The sequence below is a fragment of the Octopus bimaculoides genome, chromosome 16 (assembly GCF_046866305.1).
Source record: "Octopus bimaculoides isolate indiv1 chromosome 16, ASM4686630v1, whole genome shotgun sequence".
NCBI lineage: Eukaryota > Metazoa > Mollusca > Cephalopoda > Octopoda > Octopodidae > Octopus > Octopus bimaculoides.
In genome coordinates this window covers 29,116,316-29,143,784 of record NC_142943.1, presented here as the reverse complement: position 1 = coordinate 29,143,784, position 27,469 = coordinate 29,116,316, and the positions used below count along the sequence as shown (strand labels likewise).

At 35.8% G+C, this 27,469-nt stretch overlaps 1 protein-coding gene across 1 annotated transcript in view; it reads left to right on the top strand.

Annotated features, from left to right (window-relative positions):
• Positions 1-27,469, top strand: part of LOC106880608 (uncharacterized) — a 59,504-nt gene extending 32,035 nt beyond the window's left edge. Inside the window, exon 2 of the mRNA XM_014930622.3 lies at positions 24,595-27,469. Within this exon, the coding sequence (XP_014786108.1) occupies positions 24,595-25,019 (425 nt within the window). The 3' untranslated portion in view covers positions 25,020-27,469. The remainder of the gene's footprint in view (positions 1-24,594) is intronic.

Here is a 27,469-nt window from a genome sequence, read left to right as displayed (position 1 = left end):
TTTTTTGTGTTGCTGGTGGTGTTGGTAGTAAGGTTTTTCTGTTGGGGGTATTTGGTAGTTGCTTCTGTTGTTGTTGTTGCTGTTGTTGTTGTTGTTGTTGTTGTTTTTGTTTAGCGGCCAGAGGGCAGTCCTTTTTCAGATGTGCTTCGCTGTTGCATAGGTAACAGCGAGGTCGCCTGCCCTCTACCACCACATACAGCTTGTGGTCCTCTGCCAATCTAATGTTTGGAGGAATTTTCTGTGAAGCCTCCTCCGTGATGTGGAGAAGGATTTCCAGATTTTTCCCTCCCCAGTTCTTTTCCTCTCCGACCGTAATCTCCAAAATATTTGCCTCCTCCATTTCCAGGCACACGGCCGATATCAGCCATTGGGTGTCCACCTCCGATGGCACATTTTTTATCATAACTTTGGTCACTCTCTGTCCTAGATAACTCGGTATCATTACCAAGTCATCTGTGCGGAGAGAGAGTGTCGAAAATTGTTTAGCTAAATTTTCATCCAGAAATCTCACTTGCACCGTTCCAAATTTCCTTCCCCAGGTGACATGATTCTGATAAGGCCAAATTTTTCTAAGACAAACTTCAATTTTATCTGTGCTAACATTTTCTACACGTCTGGTTTTTGTGTTTACCAGTTTATAAATGATGCACTTTTTGTTTTTCATTTCTATAATATCTTTTGGGATGTTTATTCTGACATCATCTCCTTCTTTCGTAAGAAGGGATTTTGTGTCTTTTATTTGTTTTTGTGTGAATGTCACTATTGTTCTTTTTTCCTTTAGAGCATTTGCGAAATTTGTTTTTGTTGTGCTGGCGGACATGTTCTTCTGGATATTTTTGTTTATGTTGGTGTATGTACTGCCTGGTTCAAAGGTGGTGGTAGTGGCAGCAGAGTTTGTTGAACAGGTGATGGTGTCATTGCTGACGGCCGATAACTTTACTTCCTTGTTGTTGCTGTTGTTGTTGTTGTTGTCGTTGTTGTTGTTGTTGTCGTTGGTGGTGGTGATGATGGCGTCAGCAGCAATGGTGCTTACGTCAGAGACATTTGTGACGGTTTTTACGCATGGTTTTGTAACCTTGGTTACAGTTTTGTTTTTGTTGTTGGTGTTGGTGGTGGTGGTGGTGGTGGTGGTGGTGGTGGTGGTGAGAGGGCTGTTAGTAGCTGTACTCACAGTCTTTGTGACGTTTACAGCAACTGCGTTCCTGTCACTGCATGAGCACGCGCTATTCTGTTCTTTTTTCTCTTCTGGCATCTGAAGCCTCGGGAAATGCTTGTCAAAAGAACAAGACAAGCGTTCCAAAATTATGTTTCTCGACATTTTTCAAATGTCAAGAAGGAAATTTTTGTATTTTGCTAGGGCCGAAACTGCCCCTGGGGGTCAATTCCTGCCCTTGAAAATACACACAAATGAAGCCTAGGTGCTTCGCAACAAAATTATTTAAAAATTCCAACAAAATGTGGACAGTAAAAGGTCAAATAAACGTTTACCTTCGCAGCCGATGTGACAGCACGTCCGTGAGAAGAGATAGATAGATAGATAGATAGATAGATAGATAGATAGATAGATAGATAGATAGATAGATAGATAGACACACACGCACACATACACAGACAGACAGACACAGACAGATAGATAGATAGATAGATAGATAGATAGATAGATAGATAGATAGATAGATAGATAGATAGACAGACAGACAGACAGACAGACAGATAGATAGATAGATAGATAGATAGATAGATAGATAGATAGATAGAATTCCGTCATTTTGGCGTGGTGCAATTTTATTTGGGTGTAAGGGGTAGGGTGGTGATGGAGTTGTTGTTTTGGGTTTATCTGCGCTTGTTTTGGGTGTGGCTTTGGTGATGCGATCGGGATTACGGTGGCTTTTAAAGAAAATATATTCTTTTTCTTTTTCTTTTTTTTTTTTTCTTGGCTGTCCTTCTTTGATTGGATGCGGGTGAGCAGGGAGGTGTATTTTCGTATGTATCCATGTGTTCGTTTCTGTTTGAAAGAGGGGGGGGGGTAAGAGGGAGAGTAAGAGAGAAGGAATTAAGTTAGAAATTTTTCTGAATGATGGACTTCGGTCCTGTTGTTGTTAGTGTCGTGGTTGCCGTCGTAGCTCCCGCTGTCGCTGCTGGTTTTAGTGCTGCTGCTGCTGCTGCAGCTGCTGTTGTTGTTGTCACAGCTGTGGCTACAATAGTTTGTTTTACTGTTGCTAGTGCTGCTGCTGTTGCTGGTGGTGCTTTTGTACTCTTCCCAGCGGTTACTGTTACCGCTGCACGCTATTGTTGTTAAGGCCATGGTGTCGACATTAGTTGAGCACTCCGCTCTCTTGAGAACAGAAAGCTCTTAAATAGTTTCTAGCACCACACAAGTGCTATCTTGGCCCTCTGTCCCCCAACTGTGGATAAGGTCTGGGGTTTACGTAATACATTATATGCTTGTATTGTTTTAAACAACGGAAAATAGAAATAACTTGAAATTACTGACTGAAAATTCAGAAGACCGACGTGTATTGGTGCTCCTTCATGTCTATACAAGAAAAACTGTTCTTCCAGAACTCTCGCAGTGAATGTGAATAGTAATGCTTATGTACTTTGCGCAGAATGTGTCAAATACGTTGGAAAATGGATGTAGTCTGTTTGTAAGACCACGGAGCAGTGTGTAAATACGCATATATTTTGGTATTTTGAATACATACACATGTACTATATTTGTGGTATTAGATTGAATGTGTATTGTATAAAATGACATAATATAGAATAGCAAGTGAATCATTGACTACAACATATTGTACATATTAAAAGAAATCAAACTTGCATAACATTTAGGGAGTGGTAAACATAATTTTATCATTTTCCAGTTATTTTGGCATTTTCTGTTGTCCTCCTCGTTCTCTCGTTTGTAGCTTTCATCATGTACATTTTTCAACATTACTTCCAAATGGAAAAAATCGAATAATCATGCATGTAAATTATTGTAATTATCTCAAAGTTTAATAAAACACTTGCCACCATTATTGATGCCTCGGGTATTCTTGTACAAGATAAAACACGCTTAGGTTATCTGATCACATCCGGGTGAGTAACCGTTGGATTTGGCAGAGTAAGAGCATCCTTCATCTTTTCTTACCGGCCATTACTCGTATAGGGACATTGTGCACCCAAAAGTCTTCGTTAACACTTTCTCAGTGTGTTGGTCAAGGAAACACTCTCCGTCCTCAAGACACGCCGGTTTACTATGTTATAACACAATTTTGATGCTCTTTCATTTTATTTTATTGTCATTTGGTTGATTTTTCTTATATTCCGAATCTATTTGTTCTATAGTGAAGTTCACACACACACACACACACACACACACACACACACACACACATACACACACGTGTATGTATTTATTATTAAAGCTGCAAAACATAAAAAATATTTTAAAAACTGCTACGCAGGGTTTCCCGTTCCCGTTCGTCGGACAGTTGTGATTAAGAATGGATCCATTCTTGATCACAAGTGCCCGACGAACGAGTACGTGAAACTCTGAGTAGCAGTTTTTTATGATATGTTTGTGATATTTTTTCAGCTTTAATATTAAAGCATATCACTCTACCTCCGGTATTTGAGTACTATTTCTTTTACACCTTGTTTCACATTTATGTACCTACTCGTGTGTGCATGTATGTATGTATGTATGTATGTATGTATGTGTATCTAATTACTCCGGCGTACAGGAGATATAGAGATAGAACGGGGCATGACAACGCTAGGCCGAAACAGCTGTAAGTTTCTGACTCTTCTCCAATTGCTGAATGTCCTTTATATTTGAAATCATAATTGTTAATATGACATGGTATGTCATAAGTGTCTGTATATTATGTTTTTTGTCAATTTAGTAATAAAATAAACAAATTAATCAACGGAATACATTGTCTGCAAGTCGATAGGTACCGCATATTCTCCTCCATTTTCTCATTGCTATATATATATATGTGTGTATGTAATTGTTAAAGAGGACATCAAACGTTAAGGTAAGGCAATTCAAAGTCTTTCAGCTGTACAGCTATTTCTGGGATATCCCAAAGTACTGCGATCGGTGTTAGTGTTTTCATTGTGTAGGTCTACGGTAGGGTCGTATGAATTTAGATAGTAAGAGCTAAGTTTACGTAGGTTACATGGGGTGATAATAGATTCTATATTTGGAGTAGATGAATAAAGATAATTTCATAGTGGATCTGTTAAAGATTGAATGGTACTTATGGTTACGTGGGAAATTAGATTCTACTATTTTAAAGAATGCTTAGCGAGGCCCTTAACGTTTAAAGCGAATGGAGGTGTATACCACCGTTTTTATCAGGCAAGTTTGGTGTAATTCCTTAGGAATGTTAGAGAAGAGTTGGAAGGTTTAGTATTAGTATTAGTGTTCATAGATCGAGTGTTATGCATGTGGCAGCTAGGTGGGCGAGATTGTCTGATCGTAGAAGGAGGGATTGGATTTCCAATATTTGTGTTCCATTGCCTAGAGCTAAGTTTCGAGAGGTGTTCCTTAAGTCTAGTGTTGGGTATAAATTTAATCTTCTAGGAGAAACCACAAGCAACTAGAGCTTGGTTGTAGTAATTGGAGTAGTTATTGGAGATTTCCTGCTTAAAAGAAGCCCTGAAAATTTTACCCATAATTCACCACAATTGCTTAATAATCACAACGAAGCCTTCACAACGAGAAGACACAAACTCTTCCGTACTTTTAAATTCTTTCATAAATCTAAATGTGTATTCACTCCCCGCCCCACGAATAACACCCACATACAAACCTCCATGAACATTAACATATACCCCCCTATATCCCTTCTATCAGCCTTACCCCATCACTTTATAAGACAAATATTAACTCTTTAATTTATTTTAAAACCATAACCTAATAAATCCTCTAATATTTAATTCTAATTCCTACTCTTAAATAATTTAACAATAAACTAGTTTCTTCATTCACGACTACCTACACACCCATAACCCCATTACTAAAAATAACTCTACAGTCACTGACCTTAGCCAGAATGGACACAAACATTTACTACTAGGTTTCCTCACCAACACCTATAAACAGGAAGAATACCATAATTTTATATACCTTACTTTATCTTTAACGCTAATCCTTAGCTTCCCCCCTCACTCCATCTACCTCTCTTTCTATTTATTTACTTTACTTTCTTTTTACCATTTAATAACCACCTCCGCTACCATTCTGTTACTGAACGTTGATATGTTCGCGTCTTTTTTCTGGATATTTACACTATCAGGACTGTAACCCACATGGATTTACGCAGGATTGCGTCTAAAGACTTATGGACTTATTTCTACAAGATCGGAAAGCTGAACTGTAAACTTTTATGCTTCTTTTTTCTTCTCTTTCTTCATCTCTTTATTAATTTACTCTTGTCCTCTATGTCGTCATTTCATTAATCTTCTCATTTTCTCTATTTGTCTCCGATGACAAACTCTAGGATATCTTTGAATTTGTAAGACATCGAATTTTTTTCCAATAATAATAATAATGTATGTGACTTGAGATGGTTTTCTTGCCTTAACGTTTGTTGTCCTCTTTAACAATTATATATCCGCTATATCGGAAGTCTGCAATGGCTCCATAAACTTCCAACCCTACTGGGCAGCAAACGCTCAAATGACTTTTGTTGCCCCATGTGTAATAAATGGACTTTCTGTAGTGGATCACTATTCTTATTACTTTTGGCCAGCGTCATCAACAGGACACAATTCTGAAATGACATTTCAGAACCGTGCAAGGCCAGACTCATCATCTCACTTATATACCATTCCTTCTTACTTTCCCACTCACAATTTGTCCATTTTGTGCTACGAAACAAAAAGTGAAAATTGTGCAGGGATTAATGGCACTGGAAAAAACTTTTAAGTGTCATCCTTGTGTTTCTCATACTATTTCTGTAAGGCATATCAGTCCCTCCTCGTTTTTGAAGATAACACGTACGGTACCGTAAATTTTTCCTCCCGACAAAACGAGATTTCATTTAACTGTGAGAGCTGTCTCCTGTTATTCCTTAGACAGGACAAAGCAAACTCACGTGACCTTGGCAAGGTACAAGTATGTTTCCCTTCTCCTCTCACCCAACCTATTGATAGATTTGAACAGGATGTCGCCCGTTATATGAATCAGTTACTTCCCTGCATTTGTCTCTTCTGTGAAATGGTTAATACAAAGAGATTTCTCATTGGAAAGTACACTTGCGACTGATGAGCTTTCATTTATATTCGTCACGCTTTCGTTTGCCCAAGCACGTTTTTGTTTGCTGGTGGTTTCTCTGTTTTGTTTTCGTTGTTGTTTGTACAGTCATTAATATGATTTGTACAGTCATTAATATCCTTTCTCTAGAAGCAGTCTCCGTATACCGGGACAGCACGAGTAGAAAAGTATATTTTACTGAGTATAAAAGAGAATGGACCCCAGTGTTGAACTGGTACTTATTTTGTCCCTCGCCGAAAGGATCAATGGAAAAGTCGACCTCGGAGGAATTTGAACTCAGAACCTGAAGATAGACGAAATACCGATAAGCATTTTTTCCCGGCTTGCTAACGATTTTGCCAGCCCGCCACCTTATAATAATACTAATACTACAACTAATAATAACAACAGAAAAAGATGAAATTCATAGCTTGATGTATGGAAAAAGAATATATTATTTAGCATTTAATGCTTCAATAGTTCTTCACCATGATGAAGCCAAAGAAGTAGCTCTCATATGTAGTCCCTCGACATGCTAGAAATAGCAGCCAAATCTCCTTCGAATCTTCCAAATCTCTCTCCAGCCTTCATCAGGTGTCTTGGGGAAATTTCGAACCTGGGTTCTCATTCTTAAGGTATTTTTCGATGTTGTTGTTGCTATTATTATTATTATTATTATTATTATTCAGGTCACTGCCTGGAATCGAACTCGGAATTTTAGGGTTAGTTGCCCGCGCCCTTAACTACTACGCCACATGCTCACAAGCATATGGCGTAGTGGTTTCCAGGAAGTGACCTGAGTAATAATAATAATAATAATAACATCGAAAACTACCTTAGGAATGAGAACCCAGGTTCGAAATTCCCCCAAGACACCTGATGAAGGCTGGAGGGTATATCAGCCGAAACGTTGTGTTAACAACAAACAAGATGAAGACAAATATCCGTCAATTGTAAATAATGTAAATAATTTAAAGTTTGTTGTTTTTCATAATTCCGGATTGTATTGATATGGTTTTGCAAGATGAATGTGGTGTATTAGTACATGATCTTCTATAGTACGCTTTGAAAGCATTAAAATTACAGCATTGAAACCTATAAAAATATCAATAAAGAGAAGGGGAAACAAAGACTAAAATAATATTAGAGCTAAATTATACAGCAGGTGCACACACGAAATGGGGCTTTGCAAGCCACGTGAGACATTAAACTACAATATTTTAACATTTCAATGATTCTAAATAAAAGCGTATGATATCAAAGGAGTTTGATGGATAATATGTCACAAGCGTATAAATGTCTGTAAAATAATTGTGTATCTACGTTTTATATAGACATCTGCTGGAATAAAAAAAAAATCAGGTGCAATTTTAGCAATAGCTGCATGCACATTGGTTTAACAAAATCACGAATATTTCTTTATACATCTGATAAGATATAAGATGTATTTTATTAAATTGAAAAAAAAAAATGTGAACGAAAAGCACCTAAGAATTGAAGAAAAGAAAAGTAGGATTTAGTTTATTGTATTCAAATTATTATTACATTCCCCATGAATAAGTAAAACAATATTTCCATGATATTCTTTGAGACTTTTGGAGAGGGGGAAGTCGATTAGATCGATCCCAGTACGCAACTGGTACTTAATTTATCGACCCCGAAAGGATGAAAGGCAAAGTCGGCCTCGGCGAAATTTGAACTCAGAACGTCAAGACAGACGATATACCGCTGAGCATTTCGCCCGGCGTGCTAACGTTTTCGCCAGCTCGCCGCTTTTGAATGTTCTTTGAAAATTGAGATTTGAATTTATCATTTGCACAGTTTTTGTTTGTTTTTTTTATCAATGAATTTATAATTGGAAAAGAATTAGAATAAAGTCCTACTGACAAGATTTGCTTAATTTTTTATTACAATCGCATAATGAAGTCGATTTGACCAGAAATTTCAAAGACAATATAATTCAATTGACGCAAGCTTAAAGCCAGCATTGGCAGTATATCATGTTTGATGAGACTTCAGTGATATGTGAACGAATTTAGTTGTTTATCGGAGGAGTATTCTGAGTTCAGAATTTGAAGATTAAATGGGTTACATGTCGTTACTGATGTTTTTGTAGTAGATGATGAGGAAGAGGATTATTAAGATGCTGCTGTTGTTGTTTAACTCCAGGTCAGACCTATTGATCAGATCCATGGTCAAAGGCGCTTCAGCAATGGTCATCCCTTCCCTTGTGCAAATCATATCTGGAATTACTTTATCCATTGTGATTGTCCCGTTTAAAATTTGAAAGAGATTTACTTGATATTTCTAACAGTTTCCAGTTACTAAATAGAAGCTCACTCGTTTGTTTGTGATTTCTAGATTAAATACAATGGAGAATTATTACCATTTCTTCGTATTTGTAGTTAAATTCCTTTGCTTCTTTCTTAAATAATATTTCCTTTTTTCAATAATATATTTATGCATTCTTAATGCATTCTAGAAGATTTGAGCATTAATATTTGATCGCAATGTTTCGAAGTCGTCTTAGACTAGGGAATTAGCCGAATCGAGTGTGTTGCAAACGAGACATCGCCTAAAGGGTGAAGGTGTTCTCTAGTTGCGAAAAACAACAATGAAGAGATATTCACATTCGAATCTGCCAAAAACACATTAAAAATGAATAGACCCGTTATTGCTGAGATTCTTACTGTTTTGCACGCATTCCATGACTTATTATCTGTTTGGAAGATATTTGCACACATCAGCAAGTAATTTGTTTGCTTACTCCCATAAACAAGGTCTTGCACGCTTGTGAGATCCATCTGTCGCCAGGTAGCTTCTGAGTCGCCAATTGACTTACGCACCTTCTCCGAAATTACTGCCCTTGGGCCAAAATTTAAAACCACTATTATGCTCTCTGTTATGCAGAACGAGAATTTTCTGTAACGGTGTCTATTAGTTTTTACATCTGAATACCTATCTATCTGTCTGTCTGTCTGTCTATCTATCTATATATCTGTTTATCTATCTATCTGTCTATCTATTTATTTATCTATCTATCTGTCTATCTAACTGTCTGTCAGTTAGTCTGTTTGCTTGTCTTTTCCCTCTCATTCTCTCTCTCTCTCTCTCTCTCTCTCTCTATATATATATATATATATATATATATATATATATATATATATATTGTGTGTGTGTGTTCTCTTCTGTTTCTAATTATTTAAACTGTTCCCTTGAGGAAGGAGCTGGTTTCTAGCAAAGATTCAAAGCTCCATCGTTGGAATGTAGATAATAAAATGCCATAGAGTAAAGATTGTTTGCCAACATAACATGGCAGTCTTGGTTTAGGATGAACGCTGCTGTAATTTAGTCCCAGGAGACATCGCCTCCAGCTGACTGTACGACACGATCTGTGTCCTTATACGATCTGTGTCGTATAACCAGCTGGAGACGATGTCTCATGGGGCTAAATTACAGCAACATTCGTCCTAAACCAGGACTGCCATGTTATGTTGGCAAATAATCTTTACTCCAAAGTTCTGTTGCTGAATATCTCTCGTTGTGAGATTTACAAATAGTAAGCTAGCGAATGTGTGCAGCACACTTGCAAAAGAATATATAGTGCATGACCATCCCGAAATATAATACCTTTCAAAAAACGATTTCACATCAGGAATCTTGCAACACAAATTCAGAAACGTATACACACACACACACACACACACACACACACACACACACACACACACACACACACACACACACACACACACACACACACACACATATATATATATATATATAGAGAGAGAGAGAGAGATAAATAGATATAGATATATATATACATACATACATATGCAGGATGCGTAAGGTATTTGAGGACATACCTTTTTGGGGTCATTGCTGCATTTTTTGCTAACTCTGTATTATCTTTGTTTCAGAAAATAATAATGGCAGACTCTCAGCTTACTCAAGAAATGAAGGAGCATGCTGTTATTGTGATTATAAAGGCTGAGTATAATGATTTAGAAATATCTCGATTTTTAAAAGTTGCCAAATCTTTCGTCTACAAAGTTTGTAAGGAGCTAGAGACTGAAGATGGAAACGTATCACCAGTATCAAAGCATAAAAAAAAAACATTTTAAACGCTCTGAAATCATCAGAACACCTGAATTTATCCAACAAGTTCAACAGAACATTGATTACAATCCCAGAACGTCCATGAGGTCAATTGCAAAAGATTTCCATGTGTCAAAAGGAACAGTCAGAAATGTTGTCCACAAAGACATCAGATATAAGACTTATATCACAAGGAAAAGTCAATTTGTCAGAATAAGCAAAAGAAAATAACATCAGATCTGAAAGGCTCTTAAACAAACTGAAAAATCCAGCAGAAGATTTGATTTGGGTTTCTCAAACAAGAAAAACTTCGACCAAGATCAAAATGTTAAAAGAAAATGACAGATGGTTATGTGTAGACTCTTCTAAAGTTCCAAGTGTTATGTATACAAAATTTCCTGCAGCTGTCATGGTTTTAGGGGATGTCAACAATGAAGGACACGTGATGCCTCCTTACTTCTTTCCACAAGGCCTTAGAGTTAACTTTGCCGCCTACATTGAGGTCCTGAAAACAATTGTTAAGCCCTGGATAGACAGTGTATGCAATGGAAGGCCATATGTGTTTCAGTAAGACTCTGCACTATCACACATGGCTCTAGTAACACAGGAGTAGATGGTTGAAAGTTTTCATGATCACATAACCCCAATCCAAAAAGGGTGAAATGAGTTCGCGAGAATGGAGAGAAGAGCAGATGTCAACTCGGGATTTGCGGTTGCTTTCGGACAATTCACGAGGCACCTATTTTCCAAGTTTAGGAACTTTTCCAAGTTGTTGAAGATGATGATGAACAGCTATATGGTTTGAACTAAGCTTTATTGCCAATTCTTTAATTGATAATGCAGGATTTTCTTCAAGTAATGCCTCAAGGAGCTTATCATCAAACTCAACTTGACGTCCTGTTCGATCTTCATCTTCAAGGCTGTAATCTCCACTTCTGAATTTTGCAAACCATCTTCTGCAAGTTCTTTGATTCAAGCATTCTTTCTCATAAACTGAGTGTATGTTTCGAGTTGCTTCGGCTGCAGAGTTTCCTTTTTTGTACTCATAAAGCATTATGTGCTTTAAATGTTCTTTGGATACTTCCATGTTAGAAAGGGCTTTAATCAAAGAAATTTTAATTCTATTATTCGGTAAAATAATATTTAATTAGTTTAAATGTACACAAATGCATAAAAATAATGTTTAATTCCATTAGATATTCTAAAATATTATTAAATTTCATTCAGTTTTAAAAAGGTAAAATCGGACAGAACTTATGGGATGACCTGATATATGTATATGTGTATATATATATATATATATATATATATATATATATATATATATATATATATATATATATATATATATATATATATATATATATATATATATATATATATATACATATACACACACACTCATGCATATGTATATATGTGTTTGTATATAAATATTAATGCTTGATTATATTATTTGCGTGTATAGTAGTGGTGGTAGTAGTAGTAGTAGTAGTAGTAGTAGTAGTAGTAGCAGCAGCAGCAGCAGCAGCAACAGCAGCAGCAACGCGTCATTTAAGCCCGAGGCTTTGGATTCAGTTTTGCAACATTCCTGATTACAGCATAATAATATCTGTTAATGCGTTTCTAGATTATCAGCTTATTGTAATTAGACTTTCTGAAGTAAAACCGAGTTTTTTTTTCTAAAATATACAGGAAATATTTCAAACATTAGACGTGTCGACCATCTCAAGAAACCACTTGTAACATTGCGATTAAGCTTTTCACAAAACTAATTTTCTATATAAGCTCGTTGCATTGCCAAAGTAGAGATGATATGCCCATAATGAATATCTCTTCATTGTTTCCTTCTGTTTCTCAGTGTTGAGTTTACCTGATAATACGTTCATTTTCCTGCTGACGTTTTTTGCCTGCTGACGTTTTTTGCCTGCTTTTCGCGTATTTAATTCCAGTACTCCATAGATCTTACGTTTAATTATATCTTCGAATAAAAACTATGCAAATTTCTTTTGATATTGAAAATATGATGATTATGTATACGATACTTCATCTTGAATAGAAGCCATAGCTCGAAGGTATTCTCTTTGAAATTTCTAGATAATAAAGCCATTTGCCAATATTGGCTGACATGTGTTTCTATGATTCTCTAGTATTTATCTATCTCTTGTTGTACGACATCATTGCATTACGTGGTCCAGATGGCACTTCCTTCTCTTTCCAGATACCGATTCTTCACTAAGACTACAGACTTCAGCAAGTACTCTGTTTTTGTCGGCTTCGTGGAATCTCTCTGTCCAAAAAGGGGGATAAATTGGTTATCGATATGAGGTACCAGGTGATGTACCAAACTATTAATTTATGAATCAATAACAGGCAACTCAGAAGATAACTCATCTGTTAAAATCAGCATCATCTTTAAGCATCACTCAGGCGACCAATAATCAGTTTGATGGAGTAAAAGAAATGATTCTTGTTGAATCAGAGAGACATTACAGTTCTCATATTTTTGCTTTATAACCACTAGTCATTGGTGATTCGAAGTTTCAAAGTTTCCGGATTCCTCCTCCTTTGAGTGTAATATGGACAATTTCTTGGTGCAAGAACGTTAACCTTAGAATATCGTTCTTCAATAACACTCTCGCCAAATCAATCAAGTTGTTATTATCTATATTACATAAATTTATAAATGTATATTATATACAAATATAAACAATTCAAAGATACCATTAAACAACCGGAGTAAGTTTCATATCACCTCCACATCCACCACAAAAAAAACAGCAACTCAACAAAACTAAAAACAAAATCCTTCAAACTTTGAAGCTAATACCAAAAAAAGTACCAAAAAAATGAAACGTTCAAAACTCGATTCAACGGAAGCAAGTAATCTAGCACTCGACAAAGATGAGGGCCTAAATAATGGCCTGGGCTCTGTTTCTCATGTTTTGCAAATCACACAGTAAAGATATAAGTGGAGACTAGAGGAATATGTTTCTATTCTATATATATATATATATATATATATTATGGTGGTATTTTCCCTAAAAAAACGAAGCTACAATATACTCATTTAAATAATTCGGATTTAAATCAACAGATTGCGTAAACTAAAATAATAAAAGGTGGTGGTCGCATCAGGTGTAGACTATGCAACCAGTTTAGTGATACGGTTGACAACATCTTTTCCAGTTTCCCAATCCTTACCAAATCTGAATATGCGCACGGACACGATCAAATTGGTCCAATGAGCCATATACCAACATTTCGATATGAAAAATGGACACTGAATGGTATAAACACAAACCAAGCATAATGCATCTTGCTGCAGTCATCTGAGACTCAGGTATCCAAACTGACAATATGAAAGTAAAGCCATCCAGGTGTAATAATCAAGGACTAGAAAGAAAATACAATCGCTAATAGATATAGCAATCACCCTGAACAAAAAAGATTGCATGAAAAGAAATGGAATAAATTACTAAAATGTATGAAACTTGAAAACAGTAACAATTAAGATGTATGGCATGAAAGCGAAAGAGCATCAGTAATAACTGAAGCATTGGGTATTATAAAGGGTATGAGTCATACGAGTCACACCAAAGCTCGCGATCTTACGCATATTCGAAAATGTGGCTGAACTACGTGCAGTTAATATCCTACACGAAATTCTTTCAATTCTATAGAACAACTCAAACAGCGCCTTCACGGCACCCAACGCTTATCCTACACAAAAAAACCTATAAAATAACACAAGCCACCCCCAGCATATTCTATACACGCTCACCATCTAACAAAATAATACAGCGTATTCCTACAAAACTAATGCCTGACGCTATGAAATCAACACCTCACACGACACACTTTGTACACAGTTGTATTGTGTTATTGCTAGAAAACTCATACACCGCGTATGATATAATACTATCGCTATGTAAAACGCATAGCACCGATCACACAACACATAGGAAACATATCCAACACCATCCGACACCGAATATATTTCATACAACAGGAGAAACATTAAATAAGCACCAGAAGTAAGCCAAACCCGGAAGTAGAGCAAAACTGATGGAATATAGTAATACAGGTCTGTGGTTTAAACACGTAAGCCTGCTTGCAAACCAAAAGAACACGGAGATGCGCCTGGTAGTGTAGCAGAAATTAGCATGCAACTGTCAAAAGCAACGACAATATTGGGTCGATAAAGTATGTGCCATTGGTGTCGATGTAACGACTATCCGCCATCGCTACAAGAAATTCAGAACTTGTACCTGTAGTAGAAAGGTTTGTGATTAGTATGAAAATGAACGATAAATGATGATGATGATGATGATGATGATGATGACGATGACGATGACGACGACGACGAGGAGGAGGAGGAGGACAAATACTTAGCAGAAAGCAAGAGAATATTTGATTTATTCAATTAAAAAACAAGTAAGCAAATAAATATTTTGCCTATACATGAGGAAACAACAAAGCACAAACTAGAAGCAAACTACAGCGAAGAACAAGAAGAAAAAACGAAACCATAACGCTATTCTAAAATACACGAAACAAACGTTGTGAGACAAAACTTCTCCATTGTGAATACTTTTAAATATATTTTGTCACGCTAAAAAACACGACGCTTCCACGTGTTTATTACAGTTCTAAACTGAAAGGATTGCTATAACAATGCACAACAACAACAACAAAACACACGAAATGCTTCTTCTGTCACTTATGATGCTTAACTGCTATTAAAAGTAGAAAATTCATGGCATCTAGATTGTCTTATTTTGGGTTTTTTTTCATTTGTATCGGTATGATAAACAACAGTGGTTCCCAACCCTTTGATTTAAATGAGTTTTCCCATGGACCCCTTCTTTTAATATGCTTATCCTTGTGTGTGTGTGTGTGTGTGTGTGTGTGTGTGTGTGTGTGTGTTTGTGCTTGTGTATTTATGTCTGTGTGTCTATGTGTCTATGTTTGTTCCCCACCATCGCTTGACAAGTGATGCTGGTGTGTTTACGTCCACGTAACTTCGCGTTTCGGTCAAAGGGACCAATAGAATAAGTACTATGCTTACCAAAAATAAGTTCTGGAGTCGATTTCGTCGACTGAAGAACCCTTTAAGGTGGTGCTCCAGCATGGTCGCAGTCAAACGACTGAAACAAGTAAAAGAATAAAAGAATATCTCGTTTTGAATATTTGTTATAATCAACGTAAACTTTGTATAAGTTTAGCCTTAAATCTACACGACTCAGTCGTTAGATGTTATGCCTCACTTTCGTTAAATGCTTTGCCTCATTTTCGTTCACAACGCTAAACATTTTCCTCGTTTGTCCTTATACTTCAGTACATAACTTTGCAACATTCATCACCACTTTTATTATTATCTATGACTAGATTAATACCATTTTCTCTTAAATATTTGTACTAATTGTCTCTGACATGTCAGTGTGTTTCCATAATGTTTTTGGAAGTTTTCTTCAGTTTACATTTATGTTGTGTTATCAAGAGTGAGCTCAAAATCCCTTGATTCTCAGGAGAACATGAAATATATAAATGCAGAAATATTTTTACTATGAAATTTTCATTTTATTAAAATATTCACTTCACATATAATCATAGCAGAAAAGTACATTTATGTAACTGATTTGTTAAAGATAAACACTGAGAGGGAGAGAGGGAGAGAGAGAGAGAGAGAGAGAGAGAGAGGGATTCTTATTTCTTTATTGCCCACAAGGGGCTAAACATAGAGGGGACAAACAAGGACAGACAAAGGGATTAAGTTGATTACATCGACCCCAGTGCGCAACTGGTACTTAATTTATCGACCCCGAAAGGATGAAAGGCAAAGTCGACGTCGGCGGAATTTGAACTCAGAACGTAACGGCAGACGAAATAGCGCTAAGCATTTCGCCCGGCGTGCTAACGATTCTACCAGCTCGCCGCCTTGAGAGAGATAGGGATTGGCAGTTGGCAGATTCTCTGTAGTTAAATGGGTGACACAATCATCTGGAAAACAATTGATCTGTGGTTCGAGTAGACCTGTTTTGTTTTGTTTTGTTTTTCCGATTCTATTGCAACTTCCATATTTTTTTAACGAAATGAGTTTAATGCATGTTGAATTTGATCACTTTTTTTTTATTAATATATATCTGATTTTAATAAACTCTACTGTATATGTCGACACCTCTTAACTAAATGGTTTTAATATAGTTACCAATTAGCTAACCTCTTAACACAAACCAAACTCATTCCGTTTCCACGATCTCAAATCTTCATTGTAGTAACAATCCACCACTGATCAAAATAACTAAATTGGTAACAAAATTATAAAATAATATAATTCCATTTACCTCTGCAATATATTCATTTATCTCCGGCGAAAGTGCCACTAGTTAGGGGTGGAGAGAAGTGTTTGTTAGCGCATGATTATCTGAATCTTTCCAATTGCACTAATTAGAAAAAGCAGTCACAGACTCGTTTTTTCAACTAAATAATCAGTTGATCTCATACAGTTAGGATGTGTTTAACTTCAGGCTACAAATCTTCGTTATTTTCCAAAACAAAAAGCAATCCTTTTTTGATATTTCAGTTGTAGTGGATTGGCAGAATCGGTAGAATGGTAAGAAATTACTTGGAAATATTTACTTACACCCTTTTATATTCTCAATGAAATCCTGCCGATGTCAGTTTTGCCTTTCATCCATTTGTGGTCGATAACATAACTACAGCCGAGTTAACTGATGGTGTCTTACTTCCAAAAAATCTGGACGTGGGACGAGTTTAGAAATCGGCATTTCAGTTTTGAAGAAATACTTTAAAAGTTTTCTGTAAATGGAACTATTTTTATCAATTATATTTGCTTGATAAGGCTTTTAGAGTCTTCCAACACTTTCAGGCTACGACTACCAACAGTTCTGGTTTATTGTTGTAAATACGTAAAGTTTACTCTATCAATTCGAGTCACTACAATACATTTGAACATAGAAAAAGAAAAAACTCTTAATCGAATATTTCTGGTATGTTGTTGTCAGTGTTTCATGTAAAACCTAGTAGAAGTCAATATTTTCTTCAGTTCTTTATTTTCTTGATTTTTCCTTTATTGCTTATATCAAAGTGTCGAGGGTCTCCATTTAAATTATATTCTATCAAGTCGTAGTAATTAATCATATCAGAATGTACAAGCGAACTGTTTTAAAATATTCTGTTTCATTGTAGTTAATGACACGGTGGTTTTAGGGATTCCTTAGTGTAAGAAATGAGACCTTTAACATCTGCATGAAGTTCATTTATATACCTTCGCAATCTGTGCAACTATCTTAAAAATGCAATGAACGTTTTCTTATCAACTTATTTCTTTTTCAAATTGGAAAAGAAAGTATGAGATTAAAAAAAAAAGAAAGAAATGACGTTTATAATTAATGCAAATTGACTTATCCCTAGGACAATTTATTATAAATATCCTGAGATATAAATAAAGATGGTCATTGGTCTATAGCAATGGTTTCTATCTCATACTTTAACGAATTAACTGTCCGTTTCGACGAGCTTATAATAAACTTTGTGGATCTTTTTCCAGCTAAAAACTTGCTAGCAGGGAAAGAAGACATATTGGTGAGTTATTTTATGCAATTATTTTTTTTTTATTTGAAAACCAATAACAAAACAGAAAGTTATTTTAGTATCAGGTGTTCTCTTCCATTTTTTGTTATGAAGTCTATAGGTATCAGGTATTCTGCTGTTGCATACAACGTCTTACTTATATACAACAATAAATTCAACTGAACATTTAATTCGTTATCCTTATAGTTGTAGAAATAGTATTTTAAAACTAGGCACAAATTTAATGTTAACTTTCGTATCTATACGACAGTGAAGATCACTCCACCGCCTTCATTTAACCGGGAAGGAAAGGCTGTGTTTATATGCCTGGTGGCCATGGCGAAAGAACTTGTATGGTGGACGAGATTGAAGGGGCTGAAGACAAATACTTTTCTCTTTGGCCAATCCTTGATCAACTTCTTCAAATTTCACTTGAAAAGGAAAATAAGGGAAGAGAGGGAAGCGTTGCCTTCTAAACCTGTTTGCTGAGAGGTGGATGAAAGTGGCGAGAATGGTGCGAGTGAACGGGCCTGCCCTGGGCATACGCCTGTAGTTGGAAAAAAGGAAAGGAAAAAAGGCACCTGCCCTAAAAGTCAGGGTACCCATGGTTTTTAATGGGGTTTTTCCATGAGCAACCCTCAAACGTCTCCTCCCTATTGAGGGTCACACATTGCTGATTTAAAAAAAAAATTTGTTTGTCTTGATTTCACGCAAAAGCCTCACAACAAACGCACATTCTTTGTTTTGTCTTGTACTGTCCATAATGCTTTTCTTAATGTAAACCCTTATGGTTAATAAAGAAATTATTATTATTATTATTATTATTATTATTATTATTATTATTATTATTATTATCATCATCATCATCATCATCATCATCATCATTATCATCATCATCATCATTATTATTAATATTTTAGTATTATTATTGAGTGAGAGAGCAGTGCATGCCATCAAAGTGACATTGGAGTAAAAGATTGTTATTATTATCGTTATTATTATTATTATTATTATTATTATTATTATTATTATTATTATTATTATTATTATTAAGGCAGCGAGCTGGTAGAATCGTTAGCACGCCGGGCAAAATGCTTAGCGGCATTTCGTCCATCTTTACGTTTTGAGTTCAAATTCCGCTGAGATCGACTTTGCCTTTTATCATTTCAGGGTCGATAACTTAGGTACCAGTTAAACACTGGGCTCGATGTAATCGACTTAATCCCCTCCCCCATAATTGTATCATTGTGCTTCTCGCGGCTTCAAAACTTTAGCTTGATTTTCTTATGAGGTCCCTCTGTCAGATCTATAAGTACTGGCACAGAGAACCACTCACCGGTTAAGAGCAGCGTCTAATGAGGCAGATTTTATTTCATTTCGCTTTCAGATGGTCAAGGAACTGTGACAATTTCTTCGGGATGGGCTCCAGTGATTCTACCACTTTGAGGAACGACTTTATTAGCGGTGGCCCACATCCTTTCTAGTTCCACCTTCAACTTTCCAAACCTGGTCATCTTTTCGACTTCTTCAGCTGCTATGTTATGGCCACCTGAAACTTGCTATATTAATAATGACAGTTCTGTGGGACTCTTTGGCCACCAATAACAATGTCCAGTCGTCTATACTCGGTCACTTGGTCTTTTTGAACATTAAAGTCACACAGAATTTTAGCTCTTGTACTCCATGACCTTCGCTGTACTGTATTCATATCATTTCACATACTCGAGGTGGTGGGCCTGAAAAGTTCCTGGTTTTGGGTAAAAGAAAATGTACGAAGATCAGTTAATTATGATTTTATTTAACATATTCCCCTTTCAGATTTACACACTTGTTGCAGTGGTCCTTCAGTTTTTCTAAGCCTTGTAAAATAACCCGGGAGGTTTGACCGCCAACCACGCCTTTCAGGACACCCTTAAAGCCAAGAGCTTTTCAGCAGCTCCTCGTACTTCGAATCCATAGAGCTTAGAGAGACTCCAGTGAATGTAGGGACTCACTTCGTCATAGCGGGTTTTGTATTTACGTTGTGTAAGTATCCCGCAAATACTGACAATATGTTGCACTCTCTACATCTTTCCAACACAAGTGGCATTTGTTACTTTCAGCTAACTTGTAGAAAAACTTCTTCATGCAGTTATTCGGAAGGGCCTGACCATGAGCGGCAATAAGTAGCAATTACACTCTTAATTCTAGACATGTCCCTGAATTATCAGTCTTCATATTCACAGTTTCCCTTTAAGGCTTTCCATCTAGGTTCATTGGTTTTCAACTCTCAACTCTCTCCTTTTCTATGCTTTCTTTGCACAAATCTTTGGTTTCAATCTTCTCCTTCTTCAAATCCAATCACTAAACGACATATTGTAGCTAAAGCTCATCACTCTTTACTAGGTGAAAACCCAGCATACGACTTTCTGCAGCAACTTAATCCGTTACATTCATCAAATCCCAACCGTCGTGTTTCCACTCCTTGTACAGCGCGTTACATTTGCTTTTGAACAGAGGATTTGAATTTGCCGATCAATTTCCGTGTACATCGGTCGAATTCACCAATTTCCTCTAGCGTGTACTCAAATATGGCTGTATTGTAAGCGAATAACAGTCATATCGCAGGTGTAGATGGCACGTACAAGGTTTCAGGAATTAAGCTTATTCTACAGAACCTCACCGAGCCAATCAAAGTAGGTATGTATCTTGCAGTCGCTCTTCCATCTCTCTAGACATTATATCGTCTAACTTCAGTACTACTAGGTTCTACCATTCTCTCTCCATCAGGCAACACTATTTCACTGTTATTCCCCCCACCCCGCATATGGCTACTGTCGCACCTTTGTGATGCCCATCTCCATCTCTATGTCCCACCTCACTATATAAACAGTTTGCACTTGAGAGGTGGTCTCTTTTTCTGATTTTGCAAACAGTTTAAAGTCATCCATAAAGTGTAGGTGATTATGGTCCAGTCCCGTTTTTTTATTTCTAATTGGTAACCCACCTCTATCTTCCCAAGAGCCATGCTCAAAGCAATCAGCGCAATGACGAACAGCAAGGAAGAAAATGAGTCGCTCTGCCAAACTCTTGAACCTTGGAAAGCAAATCTTTTCATGCTCTTACTCTTAAGATTTTGTACATTCTCGGCGATTTTAAACATTTTCAGAGACTCCAAAATCTATGAGTGCGGTACTATATCGTATCGCTTTTTCGGAATCTATCCAGGCTATCGACAAATTGCTTTTCGTTTTTTGCAGTTCCTCAGAACCGTTTTGTCAGCAGCCTGGTGACCTTTTGTACCCTGTGACCGTTTTCTGCAGCCTTTCTTCTGGACAGGCAGTAAGTCATTCGTTTCCAAGTGTTTGTACACATATGTTCAGCAATTATTTCCGTTAGAATTTTCCTTGCGTGTTAAGGCCTGTAATTAGTGACCACAGGATCCTTATATGTCTCTCATGGTAACGGCCGTTCATCCTTCAACCATCTAACCTGGTTCAATGACTCAGGTGAAAAGCTAGCTTTCACTGTATGCCCTTGACTCCTTAAATCCAGATGCCTTGGATTCGATCCAGCTCTGGTTCTTTCCAGTTTGATAGCCCCGACTCTTCACAATCCTCGGGCTTATTCTGTCGGGATTAGCCTTGGTCACCTGTTCCTATTTCACTGCCGACAACCATTTTTGTCCTTAATATATGCCACTGGCTAAGATCAGAGGTCATCCCAAAAGTGTGTTGCTTCTTCCGGATCAGGATGCACACATTCTCCGATCTCGCCTCTCAAATTTCTGTAAAACTGCAGCTGGTTTGAACAAAAGAGATCATTTTGTTCGTAATAAACGATTCTTTCAAAGGACCTTCTGATTTTCTGCATTTTACTGAAGATCCCCATCTTAATTTCCGCCATCGTTATACAAGACACCTCTTTCACGCTGTATTTCCTTTCAAGCATTGGCTTTCCTTCAATATTATATCTAGCCTTTCCATCGTACCTCCATTGCAGCTAAATAACTGATCTCTCTAAATTTGCATATCTAACATACATTCATAAATTTATACGTTCATATCTTTATGTTGACACTGATTATTGCCTAAACTACTTTCATTGGTCCAATATACACATTTATTTGTTCATAGAACTGCTGTATTCCCGTCGATGAGTTGATCAATATCTCTAGTTAATTTATCCTATCCTGTTTCTATTCAAGTCTTTATAGGCTATGATTGCTGGCACTGTGGTTATTAATATATTTCTCTTTGGATCCCGCTTAATCAAAGATAATATTCTGTTAGTTCTACAATAATTAAACGGAGCACTTTAATCAAGATGAATTAATTAAAGGAATAAGTAATAAGTAATTTATTAACCATATCACTCCTTAATGTACTAAACAGTATAACACAGTAAATGGTTTTTTTTTTGGTGTTTTTTTGAAGAACAGTCGGCAACTGTCTTCAAACATGCCTTCATAGGGTTAAATGTCATGCTTGTACTGGTACATTAGCCTGTTTGGCCAGTATCAGCCTTTATGAGCTTGTTAAGTTTAAAGATTAACTAATCTTTAATTTACAACCTCATTCTGCTGTCCACCTTCGTGATTGTTCTCCCACCCACTTTGCATTTCTTAAATGCTGGTAATACTGATTAGAAATTGTAATTGTTAATAATATGTTTGTTAATCGACAGGTAACTACTGACTCGTTTATTTCATAATCTTTATAAGTTGCGAGTTGCAAATTCCAACTATATATTTATATATGTATGTATGTATGTATGTATGTATGTATGTATGTATGTATGTATGTATGTACGTATGTGTGTGTGTGTATGTATGTATGTATGCATGTATGTATCTGTATGCATAAAGTAAAGAATGTAACTGGTAAAATACGGACTACGAATTTATTGTGCCATTAAGCTTATTTTGCCATTTTTACCCGTGTCATTTTTACCGTGCCATTTTTACCCGTGTCATTTTTACCTAAATTCGGCTGCAACAGTTTCAAGCATCTGCTTACTGGTAATGATAATAAAACAAATTAGTTTTTTTTGTTTGTTCCCATATCTAGGACGGTGCTATTCCTGACACACGAACAGACTAGACGACGTCCAAAGAGAGCTCAACTGATTGGTTTAAAACCGCTCACGTATACACATCAAACTATGATTGATAGATGTGATTTCTCTTTTTGCATTTGCTTATCACAGTTAACTAAGCATATCAACGAAACATTATTGCAACGTACCGCACTAAATATACACAGCGTGCAACACAAGCACTCAAAATTGCTACAAATACTGGATTTCACAATCAATGAGTGAATACAGATACTCAACATCACAAAAATTCGTCAAACACGTGTCCTGCTCAACATGCTTTGTTGTAGCTTATTTCATGCTTAATTTCATAAAAATCTTTTTCGTTTCTTTTTTTTTTTTTTTTTCAATTAAAGATGGTTTTGTAAAACTGGTATTTTAAATCATCTTTATTATACCTTATCAGTTCCGCACGTGTGTGTGTGTGTGCCCATGAATATACATATATAGATAGAGGATTGGAAGGATCCGATTTCTAATACTCTTCGCTTGTCCTGGAGCTTATGACGTTTATAATAATATCACCACGAAAGCGAGAAAAGAAAATCAAAAGCGTGAGCTTGAAGCAGCCGTTTTCGCCCGACTCGTTCACAAAGGTTTTCAAAAAGTTGAACATAAGGATAAACTTTTTCTCCAAACTTTTACTGTGTTTTTCAAAAATCTTTTCAAACAACAAATATTTTCAAAAGAAAACCAAGCTCGGTTTACCAGCTGATGATTGGAGAAGAGTAACTCCGAGTACTGGAAGTCGGACCTTTCGTTTCTAAAGTATTAAGGAATACTCTACGTTTGTATTGAGTACTGTAATTTATTGCTTCTGTTGAATCAACAGAGATTTAGATCGATAGAGAGATACATACATACATACATACATACATAAATACGTATTCACACACACACACACATATATATATATATATATATACATATATACACTCTTATACACGCACACTGAACTTTGGAAGCAGATGAATGCGTGTGTGTGCGCGCATGTATGTATGTATATATATATATATATATATATATATATATATATATATATATATATATATATATATATATGTAAATATGTACATATATATATACATACATGTATATATATATATGTGTGTGTGTGTGTGTGTGTGTGTGTGTGTGTGTGTGTGTGTATAGTTGGAATTTACAAAACAACAAAAGACGAAGACAGGTGTGTAAACAACAAACAGGTGTATTAGTTTAACGCTCAGGAAGGTGAGAACGTTTCGAGCCTCCGCTCTTCAACAGAAAGGAACACGAGAAAATAAAACAGTGAGAGTAAAAAAAAAACTTTAGTATCTAGCGGTCAATCATGGCGATGGCCTGACAGAGGTGGTCAGACAGGAGAGCATGCACGCACGCACACACACACACACACACACACACACACACACACATATATATATATATATATATATATATATATATATATATATATATATATATACAGATATAAAAGAATTCATTTATCATTTACTGGTTATCCATAAGAACCGTCACGAAATTGACACAAACCCAGTTTGTTTACAACTATTTCTTTTCTCTCTTTTCAGATGATATTCAAATGGGCTGCAAGGAGCTGCGGTCAAAGAAATATATTTCTGATGGATCTTGTACGTCAATAAAGCCAGTGATGGAAATGATATGTACTGGTTATTGTTTACCGATAGATAAATTGCCTTGGTACGCAGAATATGTTAAATATTGGTCTCGAACAAAAATTCTGGAATGGCGGTGTGTTGAAGAACGCATTCGTCGGAAAGAAGTACCTCTTTTGTGCAATGATGGACAAATAAAATATTATAACATTAAAGTTGTTAAAAGTTGCACTTGTAAACGTTATCATCCGAATGAGAACAGATCTGATTATAAAATAAAATATAAGACATCGAGAAAATCGAGAAGACATCGAAAGCGCGGCAGACGCACAAAAAGCCGTAAAAACCGAAAAAATAAGACTTTAAGAAAAACTAACTGAGCTTTGGAAGCAGTTGTATATGTGTTAAATGTGAAAGGAGAAGAATGGTAAACAGCTAAGGGTTGTGACTGACCCTTAAAAGTGTAAAAACTGAATGGTATGATTTAAGACATCAAGAACCATTATAGATTGAACAAACTGTGTTGTTTTCGTCTTATCCTCATTGCAGTCATTCAGATTGGAAACCTACGTTCTAAAGACTTTAACATGATATGACGACAACATCGTTCAATTCACAGAGAAAAATGGTAGATACAAAGAAAGCAATGCTAAGTGATATAATTCTCCTGAAATATAGCTCCCCTAAAGCCTGTCTGGCGCCAAGAGTTCTTCATGACGTGGATGTTCGGTAGGAGGCAACCAGCTGACAGCGTCTGACCATTGACACCAATCTGTTCCAAACTTTCAGATTTGGAGACAGAATTTTGTTGGTTTTTTTTTTTTTAATTTCCTTTTATTCTCTTGAAGGAACAATGTAAATACCAGAAGACTATTTTTATCACAAAAACATTGACCAAGCATTCGTCAAAGGCTTTATCTAAGCTTAAGTTTGCTTTGTCAGCTAGAACAATATGTACATATATTCTATATTGTGTGTTTGCGCGCGTATCTGTACAAGTATGGGTGTATATGCCTGTTTGAATGCGAAAAGGTGATATAACTTACACATTTGACTGGTTATAATCCAGGTTCGATCTATAGTCATGGCACTAACAATTCTCCAGCGCCAAATTTCTACTTTCCTCTATAAAGTTTATCTACAAGATTTAGAATAAAATTATTACCCTTCATCGTATCTTACTAGTAAGAATCTTTGTTTTGAGCTACATATTGCATTTAGAAGCACTAGAAACTCTTAGTTACCGAAGTGTCTACGCTGAATAATGTTAGCTGAACACAGCTGGTATATTCTAATTTAATCTACATTAAGATCAACTGTATCAGAATTAAAATGAAACCTGAACTTAATATTAGTTCATATTTAATTCATTAACCTGCATTTGCTGCGGTTACAGACAGATACCTGGAATAGATGGTAAAATAAGGACAAAGAGAGTATCGTCTTTTAAAATGCAATTAATATTCTTTTCGACACAGTTCTACATCTAGTTGACACTTAGCAAGACTGATAAACTAATATCAAACGAGAAATCAATACAAAAGTATGTTTACACAAAGTGTAAAATGGCTAGTAGAAAAAAAGAATGAAGTTTATGTAATATCCTTTCATCTATCCCGAATTCTATTCACTGAAGCTCTAAATTACACATCACATCCGTCGTTTTCTATTACATACTTTTACTTCACAGATAGTTCATCCATTATGAAACCATATTACATATTTCTCCACACAAGTATCCACTGCACTTTACACACAGTTAACTATCAACTTACGAAGCCTACTTTTATTATAAGACTCTATTCTTTTAACACATACAAATTCCAAAATACCAGCTAGGCTTTTAACTTCAAAGCTCAATTAAATGTATAAATTTCTGAGATGAGTTCTTGTTATATAATTTAACTTCATCTTTAAGGATGAAAGCAATTTTTAATATCTACTTCTACAGTACGTTTTGGTCGCTTTGATCTCCGAGCAAAACGTTGTGGAGATCTAAATATTTGTTTTGTTTTTCGTTTCTTTTTTAATACTAATCTCTAAAGATGAAGTTAATGGTCCGAAAAATTATAACCTTAATTAAGGCCCAACTTTAAATTTTCCAGATCATAATATAAACGGTAATCATCTCTAATGCCAAACAATACATTTTTAACTTTATCTCTAAGTAAATATATTTCAAATAATTCGCAATGTTTCATTCAAATAAAAACTAGATTATTTATTTCCGCTATTGTTAAAATCTGTACATTTTCAGCTACCTTTAACAAATAACTTCCCTATTTTTACTCTGCCATTAAAAGCTTGGTGCTTTTTTTATCTTTAAAAGTTTAGATGCTTTCTCCAGTTGTCGAATAACAATTTCTGTAGTTTTTCAAAACCAAAATCTTTCATTATTATTATTATTTTTTTTTTTTACATAACTTTGAAAATATAAATTATACGCTTTCTCTGTCAATAATATCTAACTTTCATGCCTTCCTCAGATCTTGAAACCTAAGTGTCATGCTTTTTCTAAGTATTTGAAATCTAACCTATATAATTATTGCTGTACTTACAGTCTTCCTGTAATATTTCTTTATACTTGCCGTCTAAGTTATACGTTTCATTCCGTCTTTGATGTCCACGTTATATGTTTTCTTGTGTTCTTGTAGTTAACGTTCTGTGTTTATTACTGTTTGTGCAGTCAATCAAACATGTTTTATTTTGTTCTTGAAAACTAAGTTATATGAATTGTCTCATTCGAAACAGAAAATGAAGCTATTTTGTAAAAACCTATGTTGAGAATAAAATTACTGTAATGTTCGCTGAATATTATTGTAAATGGAAA